Here is a 9,377-nt window from a genome sequence, read left to right as displayed (position 1 = left end):
GGTGTCCCCACTCCGAGCCGCTGGTCGCCGGTGTCCCCACTCCGAGCTGCTGGTCGCCGGCGTCCCTGCTCCAAGCCACTGGTCACCAGTGTACCTGCTCCAGGCCGCTAGTCGCTAGTATCCCCATTCCGGGCTGCTGGTCACTGGTGTCCCCGCTTGAACCTCTGGTCGTCGGGTCCCTGCTCTGGGCCACTGGTCGCTGGCGTCCCCGCCAACCCCACCTAGAAACCTAGAAACAGGAGTAGACCATTCAGCTCTTTTGAGTCTCCTCCACCATTGTAGATCATGGCTGATCAGATGACACAAGCTTAATGTCATTTTCCTGCACCATACCTGTGTCTGTTGATGTCATTAGGATAAAGGTGCACCTTTTATTGTCTTCCTTCTTCTCTTAAAGGCACTGCCTCTTGCTCCACTGACTGTGCCATCCTCCCTTTCCTCCTTCCATGTGGCAATTAATCATTTATTAACTAGTACACTATGTCTCAGTAGTGCCAGTATCTATTTAAGTAAGGTATCATAACGAAGCAAGTTCATATTTGAAACAGCAAACCTGTCCTTTCCACCTGGGCTGAAGGTTCTGTTAACCATCTGAGGAATGAGAATGCTGTTCAAACCAGAGTATGAAATTGCTCTCCTTGTTGATCTTATATGAAAGTTTTAGGATGCTTTTGACAATTTTCTTTCACCATTTTGTTTTGTTTTTTCCTCTGACTGTCCTCTAATAGAGACATTAATTGAACACATATTGTTCAATTAGTTTCCAGATTGTCAATAATTTATCTGATCCTTAAGCAGATCAGATCTCCTCCCCTCAGGTATGCTTTTCAGACACGGTATAAACTATTTACTTTCTCCATGCAGAAATTCGAAGACGAGGATCGAAAGACCCACTTGTGAAGCAATCCCTGTTGTATGACAGTCCCTATGAACCAACGGAAATGGGGACAAAGCAGGAGACTGTTGGGAACTCTGCCCTCGAGAGGACAGGAAACCAGAGGCCAGTCGACAGCTGCCTGCCAGAGAATGATGAACGCCCCGCAACAGAGTATGAGCAGCCATGGGAGTGGAAGACGGAACAGATTGTAAAAGCACTTGCAGGTATGGCAAGAAGCTCTGGAGATAGAACAGTTCAGTTTGTGCAAGATGTTCAGAAGAACAAAAAGATCAGCTAAAGTAGTTCTCAGTCACAAACAAACATAAGAACGTACATGGGAAGGGCCGGTGTTCCCTCAGTGAGGTACATGATTTCAATTCAGGCAAATCACTGCCCACAGGGATGATGTGAGCAGATACAACCAATACTTTCAAAATAAAATCGGAAAGGCTTCAGTCAGCACATTTTACGAAAGATGTGAGGGTTATTGAGTGGGTATAGGGAAGATTTATTAATATGGTTCCAGAAGAGGAACCTTAAAATGCTGCAGGGCAGTTGGTGGGAACTTGAATGGACTCCCCTGATATTTTAGATGGTGGGGGGAAGATTGGGAACTTGACTTCCTACAAAGTCCAGCCCAAACAATTATTATGGCACAAAAGAAGGCCATTTGGCCTATCAAGTCCAAATACAACAAGGTGAGAATAGAGAAAGTAAGATTGTTCTCCTTGGATCAAAAGAAATTGAGGAGAGATTTGATGGATGACAGGTTTCGAAAGGTAACCGGGAAAATCTGTTCCCATTTGCTGTTCTTACAAGCACTGGGAAACACAAATTTAAAGTGTCAGGCAAGCTGCCAAATGATTGTGAGCAAGAACTTTTTCATGCAGGAAATGGTAGTGACTTGGAAATTTCCATCTGCAGGGATTGTGAAAATCAATGATTTCGAAAGGAAATTGAATGGGCGCTTGTGGGAAATAAATTTATAGAGTTACGGAGATTTTTTTTATTCATTTGTGGGATGTGGGCATCGCTGGCTGGCCGGGCAGCATTTCTTGCCCATCTTGACCAAATGAATGAGACTGACTGGTTTGCTAAATAGTGCTGGCATCTGGTAGGACTTAATAGACTTCACCACCTCTGATCCTAGGTGCTGCCCTGCAGCATTTTAATGCTGGGAGCAGCATAGATTGCTTCAAAGCAAGCCTTCTGATTCATTTTAATTGGAAGTCCCATCTTATAGAGCTGCCACCTAATTGAATGCTCACTAGCATTCAAGATTCTAGACATTCAAAAAGGCAGCTCACCACCACCTTCTCAAGGGCAACTAGGGACAGCAATAAATGCTGGCTCTGCCAACAATGCCCATGTCCCATGAGCGAATAACAAAAAAGTGTAAAAGTGGGGAATGACCTTATGGAGGCGAGGTGTTGTTTATGCAGTCATACATATCTTCTAAGTGCATGGGGTCTTTAGGGGATTATGTGGTCTAATGTGAATGAGGGTAGCCATTTTCTGGTCTAATGAGAAGAGACTTCTAAAGTAAACAAGATGTAGTTTATTGCATATCTGCAGCTATCCACAGGTTATAACAGTGGCTCTGTTGGATGTCGTAGCCTTACATCTATCTCCAAGAGGATCCTTCTTTCTCGCACCAAGTCATCATGATATCATCAAACAGGCTGGTGTTAGTTGTACTCAATAAAATATTGACCCTTTCATACCTTTCCAGACTGGCATATAACAGGGGTGGGGGTTGTATCTGTTGTGCTCAGGGACCTTACAAAGGAGTCTTCTGCCAATGTTGCTTGACACGAGCTGAACCAACTAAAGCTGCTGTATTTCCTGCATAGAATAGGTTTCTCCAGCCATGGAAGAATTAGCCACTTAAGGGACTTAATAGGCCAAAGGGCTGCCCACCGCCTCTCCCACCCGCCGTAAAATTTCAGACAGATCAGGTTAGGTGGCAGGAGGCTACCTACTAGTTTTGACGTATGCCTCCTGACTTCAAACCCATTGGCAGGGGAGCGTAAAATTCACCACAATGACTCTGAGTCAAACAGCCTACAAAAATTCATATTTGAAAGAAGCACGTGAAGCATTAAAGGGCATATGAAAAAGGAACAAAAACTAAAAGGGATGTGTTCTACTGTTCTGCAAAGACACATTTGAATTTTTAAGCAAACAGGGAAATAAGGACCCATGCTGGATGCGTTAATAGATTTTGTCACCTTCTGTCTGTCCTCTTAGTCCAGTTTGATTCTGCAGAGATATCATCTCCACCCAAAGAGGAAAAGGTCAAACACCACCATAGGCAACCGAGCTGGACTCAGAAGGTCCTGAGGCAACAGAGTCCAGAGAGCAGCGAAATGGGAGAGAAGGTGGATCCTAGCATGCCCTTAGAAAAACAAGTGTAAGTGACCACAACCCTACTCATTTTACACGCTGTTCTTCCTTCTCCCTTCATCCTTGCTGTGTTGAAATTTAAAATCATTGTGTTATACCCAACTGTAACTCATTCCCTTCCTGACTCCAAACTGTGCAATTCCTTTGCTTGACTCTGCCTCCAGTTAACGTAGCTTTAAGTTCCCGGAGTGGTATAAACTAGTCATCACTTCAAGATATACCACATATTTTTCTCCTCTGCTATGAGCCTTGAGCCTTCACGCAGCTTTAACAAGTGTTTCCTTTTCCTGCAGCTGGTATCACGGCCCCATCACCCGGATGGAAGCAGAGTCTCGTCTCCAGGCCTGCAAGGAGGCCAGTTACCTGGTACGAAACAGCGAGACAGGAAACAGCAAATATTCTCTTGCCTTAAAGTAAGTGTTCAGGAGGCTTCAGAAAACTGTGCAGGGCATCAGTTTGTACCTTGAAATTTGTTCCAACAGGAATTAAACAGAGTTTGCTCTATGAGCCTCATTCCTAACGCTGGGCCTATGTCCAGTACCAGGGCGTGCTTGTGATTGGCTGTTCCTTGATTCGAGGCTGATGTCTATTCAGGGTCATGAGTTTCTACCGTAGTTTTTCATGTGATTGTACAGGGCCACTCCTTGATCCACAGATGTTTGGGCACATGGGGTAGGATATTCAATGAGGAAGTGAGATCCAAAATACAGCATTTGTTTCATCTCTTCTGCCACACTGTCTCATTATTAATGTGTTGTGATGCAACTTGATGAACATGTTGTCACTATTCTGAACAATTGGTAGGAAACTCCTCCTGGTCATTAAGTTAAGTGTCCTCGCTCTTCAGGGTGTCTTGGAAGCATTTATTTTACTTTCCCAGGATCTCTAGTGAAGTAAGACATGCTGGGATTCTGTGCAAGCTGTTAACCAGGCAGAAGTTCACACCACTCTCCAAGTCACAAACCAGACAATGCCATGTATGGAACAGGGTTAGAATTCAGTAGCAGAGAATCAGTAACAGGAAAAAGAGAAACGTTGGACAATGGACCATGGGAAAATGAGGCTGGAGAAGTGCTAATGAGGAAGAAAGTAGAGGATTTGCTGATTTGCGACGTTTGTAGATGACATAAGGATAGGTGGAGGAGCAGGTAGTGTTGAGCAAGTTGGGAGGCTGCGGAAGGACTTGGACAGGCTGGAAGAGTGAGCAATGAAGTGGCAGATGAATACAATATGATAAAGTGTGAGGTTATGCACTTTGGCAAGAAGAATAAAGGCATACACTATTTTCTAATGGGGAAAGCCTTTGGAAATCTGAAGTACAAAGAGACTCAGAAGTCCAAGTTCAGGATTCTTTAAGGTTTACATGCAGGTTTATGAGGCAGTTATGAAGGTGAATGCAATGTTAGCATTCATTTCAAGAGGACTAGAAAAGAAGAGCAGAGATGTGCTGCTGAGGCTGTCTAAGGATTTGGTCAGATGTATTTGGAATGGAATATTACAGATGTTTTGGTACCTAAGCAAGGACATGCTGATATTGGAGGAGGTCCAGTGGATGTTTACGAGAATGATTCTGTGGATGAAGGGCTTGTCATATGAGGAGCAGTTGAGGCCTCTGAGTCTGTGCTGTCTGGAGTTTAGAAGGATGAGGGGGTCTTCATTGAAATTTACAGAATACTGAGGAGCCTGCATAGAGTGGATGGGGAGAAGGCAGGACACAGGGGTAGAAAAACATATCAGTCTTGATCAAATGACGGAACAGACTTGATGGACCAAATAGCCTAATTCTGCTCCTATATCTTATTGTCTACGTCTTATGGTGTTGATCCAGGGGTAGTTACTGCGGAAAACAAAAACAGAAATTGCTGAGGAAACTTGGTAGGCCTGGCAGCATCTGTGAAGAGAAAACAGCATTAACGTTTCGATTCCAGTGACCATTGTTCAGACCTGTTTTTGTTTGTTTCAGTACTCCAGCATCTGAAGTTCTTTGTTTATTTAGTTACAGAGGGATATGGTGCGGCAAGTTGTGAAATCAGTGGCAAAGGATAGGGTGAAACTTCCACACTGCCCAATATGTAAATTGGGGAGATGTTGCAGAAAATCTGACCAGTAGTGCTGTGTCCAGTCCTGCAATTTTGCTATCTTTCAGATCTGAGTCCACAGTACAGAAACAGCCCATTTAGCCTACCCAGTCTGTTCTGTAATTTTGCTCACGTAAACCATCTAATTTCTTAATTTTTTCTTTAAATGAATCCTCAGGATGAGAGTGCTACTGGCAAACCTGGCATTTAATGCCAGCCCCTATTTTTCTGCTGGACCTTTTTGAATTATTCCGGCCTATATGGTCAAGGTGAGAGGTTTGGTTGAACTGTGTGCTTCACTAGACCACTTCAGAGAGCAGCTAAGAATTGTCCATTCCGGTGTGGGAACTAGGCAAGGACAGCAGGTTTTCTTCTCTGAAGGATTAGCAAATCAGTGCTTAGTTGAGACCACTTGATGGCTAGTCTACTATGTCATCTTTGTAACTGAATGCACCCTTTCCCTTGTAGGATCCTACTGAACCAATGCTGCTAATTTTTCATTGTTTCCATGAACTTGCTTTAATGAAATGTCCAAAATTATAGAGAGTACAAGTTCCTCAGTAATATAAGGTCCTGTACAATGTTAACATTGCCTCCTTGTTTTTCTATTTCATGTGTCTGGCTAAAACAAAGTAATGCACTGCCTTTTTTAATGATCGTATTCATGCCATATGATACCAGCATAAGTGTTCCCAACTACTAAGGAATGCTTGGCCTGTGATTAAAGTCTCCCATCAATGAAGATCTGAGATTTGAACAAGAATTTTTGTTTTAATACAAAGATGAACAGAATCACCAGAAGTGATCCTAATACAACAACAAAAATCCCAGACACCCACCTCAATCAGACAGAAGTTAACTTGTTCAATGCTAACAAATTAATGATGTTCATTATGGGTGTAAATCAATAGTTCACCTAATGTCCAGTGTCATTCACTCAGTGTCTTAGAGCACTGCCTAATATGGTACTGAATATGTTCATCAAAGGTCTCAGATACTTATAGCTGATCTCAACTATTGGGTGCTACAATTGCAGTTTTGGCTTAGAAGTGGAAAAATTGATGCCACATGAATTCCAGGCAATGACAATCTCAAAAAGAAACAATCTAACCGTCACCCCTTGACATTCAATGGAATTACCATAGCCTGATCCTGGGGGGTTACCATGGTCCAGAAACTGAACTGGATCACATTAATACTGTGACTACAAGAGCATGTCAAAGATTAGGAATCCTGCAGTGAGTGATGCACCTCCTGACTTTCAAAAGCCTGTCAACGATCAACAAGGCACAAGTCAGAAATGTGATGGAATACTCCCGAAATTACCTGGATGCTTGATACCATAGAGGACAAACAGCCTGCTTGATTAACAGTACATCCACCACCTTGAATATTCATTCCCTTCAAAGTGGACATACAGTGGCAACAGTGTGTACCATCTACAAGATGCATTGCAACAACTCACCAAGACTCATTGGATAGCACATTCCAAATCTGCAATCTCTTTCATCTAGAAGACAAGGGCAGCAGAAACATGAGAACACCACTACCTGCAATTCTACCTTAAAGTTACACACCAACCTGACTTGGAACTATATCACCATTCTTGCAGCGTTACTGGGTCAGAATCCTGGAACTCCCTTTCAAACAGCATTGTGGGTGTCACTACACTATATGGACTGCAGCATTTGAAGAAGGTAGCTCGCCACTACCTTCTGAGGGGTGTTTGACAACCTAAATTCTGAGAAGATATTTCCACTCATGGGGCAATCTAAAACAAGGGGGCACAGCTTAAAAAATAAGAGGTCACCCATTTGAGACAGAGATTAGATGGAATTGCCTCTTTGAGGGTAATCATTCTTTACAGTTCCACAGGAGAAATGTACAGTAGGTCATTCATTATATTCAAAGCTGAGTTAAACAGGTTTTTGATCTACAAGGACTAAAAGAGACAGGCAGGAAAGTGGAGTTATGGTCATAATCAGATCAGCAATAATCTTATTGAATGGCTCAAGTGGGTGAATGTTGTTTTCCTGCTCCTAGTTCATATCGTTTTGTGATTTGATGGTGTCTTGATGGTACTGATATTATCTCCTGTGATTTGTCTACTTTGTACAGAACCAGCCAAGGATGTGTTCACATCATTCTGGCCCAGACCAAAGACAATAAGTATACACTGAATCAGAACAGCGCACTCTTTGACAGTATTCCAGAGGTGGTGCACTATTATTGCAATGAAAAGCTTCCATTCAAGGATGCAGAACACATGACTCTCCTTTACCCTGTGCACAATAAACAGCAATAATTTGTTCAACTGCCAATCTGTACAACCAGTTGAAGAGACAACAGCTTATGTGGCCTCCCAACCAACACCGAAACAAGGAGGACAGAGATATAGAGAAAGATTTGGGAGGGTGGGTTGAAGCCAGATATTGCACAAAGCACTTGTCATAGCATAAAAGACAGCTTCCAAACCAACCTACAGGTACGAAAAGAGACAGCGTAGCCACAAGTTGCACACTGTATCTGGGCCTCCAAACCAGCAGAGGTGAGCAGAGGGAGGGATCTGATCTTCTGATAAAATAGTGGAAGAAGAAATAATAAAATCACAAAATATCTGGAACCCAGGGAGAACCAGTGCAGATGTACTGGGACAAAGATGTTGGAATCAAATTAGAAATGAGGTGGGGGCTCGGTTGGTACATACTCACAATTCATTCCTGGGACCTGGCTTCAAATTTGGCCCAGAATGCTGAGCCAAAACTCTCCTTGTGTTGATTGAATGTGGAATGAGTCGACAGTACCCTTGACCTAAGTCCTTGGTTTTCGCTAAGTGGAAAATGGAAAAAAGGTGCACTGATGCAAAATACAAATTGTATTTTGACAATGGGTGCAGAACATTGTTTGAAGTGGGTGAAGAGATCGGAATGTTTACTGTACTGGCATGGGAGTGTTTGATGGAGACAGTGTAGAGGGTTCTTACTCTAATCTAATACTGCTGCACCTGTCCTGGGAGTGTTTGGTGGAGATAGTGTAGAGGGTTCTTAGTCTATATCAAATACTGCTGCACCTGTCCTGGGAGTGTTTAATGTGGACAATGTATAGAGAGTTTTTTTCTGTACCTAACCCGGTGCTGTACCTATCCTGAGAGTGTTTAATGGGGACAGTGTAGTGGGAGCTTTACTCTGTATCTAACCCTCTGCTGTCCCTGTCCAGGGAGTGTTTGATGGGGAAAATGTAGAAGCAGCTTTACTCTGTATCCACCCCGTGTTATATCTATTCTGGCAGTGTTTGATGGGGACAGTGTAGTGGGAGTGTTACTCTGTACCTAACCCTGTGCTGCTCCTGTTCTAGGAGTGTTTGGTGGGAACAGTGTAGAAGCAGCTTTACTCTGTTTTTGATCTAGTGCTGTACCTGGCCTGGGAGAGTTTGACAGGGACTGTGTAGAGAGAGCTTTAATCTGTATCCAACCCAGTGCTGTATCTGTATTATGAATGTTTGATGGGTGACAGTTTCAAGGGAACTTTATTTTCAGTTTAAAAGTGTAAATGGAGCTTTACTCTGTATCTAACCCCATGCTGTATCTGTCCTGGGAGTGTTTGACAGTGACAGTGTAGAGGAAGCTTTACTCTGGGAGTGCATGATGATTTCATCAGGAAGGAATTTTGTTTCCCAACAACAGCAACTCTCAATATAATCAGTAAAAAATGTATAAATAAACAAGCTAACTTGCTACTTGACAACAGTTGCTGGTTTTCACTGTGCAAATGTCTGTGGTGTATTTAACAAGGTAAGTGGTGAAATTACTACCGGCATTATATTGTTCCTGCAGTCTGTCACTCACTTGGAACAACAAAAATTCCTATTTATACAGTGCATTTAACATAATACATTGTGCCAGGACACTTCACTGGAAGGTTAAAAAGCAACCATTACAACTCCAAAATGTGTTTTTCTTTATTAAAAAATACAATCTTTTGGGCTTACTATTTCTCTCTTTTGCTGGTGGAATATTA

At 42.8% G+C, this 9,377-nt stretch overlaps 1 protein-coding gene across 1 annotated transcript in view; it reads left to right on the top strand.

The window, feature by feature from the left end:
- Positions 1-9,106, top strand: part of LOC109912764 (SH2 domain-containing adapter protein E) — a 30,393-nt gene extending 21,287 nt beyond the window's left edge. Inside the window, exons 3-6 of the mRNA XM_020512202.2 lie at positions 865-1,101; positions 3,128-3,290; positions 3,577-3,696; positions 7,480-9,106. Of these exons, the coding sequence (XP_020367791.2) occupies positions 865-1,101; positions 3,128-3,290; positions 3,577-3,696; positions 7,480-7,666 (707 nt within the window). The 3' untranslated portion in view covers positions 7,667-9,106. The remainder of the gene's footprint in view (positions 1-864; positions 1,102-3,127; positions 3,291-3,576; positions 3,697-7,479) is intronic.
- The last annotated feature ends 271 nt before the right edge of the window (positions 9,107-9,377 follow it).

Source organism: Rhincodon typus, chromosome 46 (assembly GCF_021869965.1).
Source record: "Rhincodon typus isolate 14 chromosome 46, sRhiTyp1.1, whole genome shotgun sequence".
Lineage (NCBI taxonomy): Eukaryota > Metazoa > Chordata > Chondrichthyes > Orectolobiformes > Rhincodontidae > Rhincodon > Rhincodon typus.
Note: the sequence above shows the minus strand (reverse complement) of the source record. Positions and strands in the feature narration are given on the sequence as shown.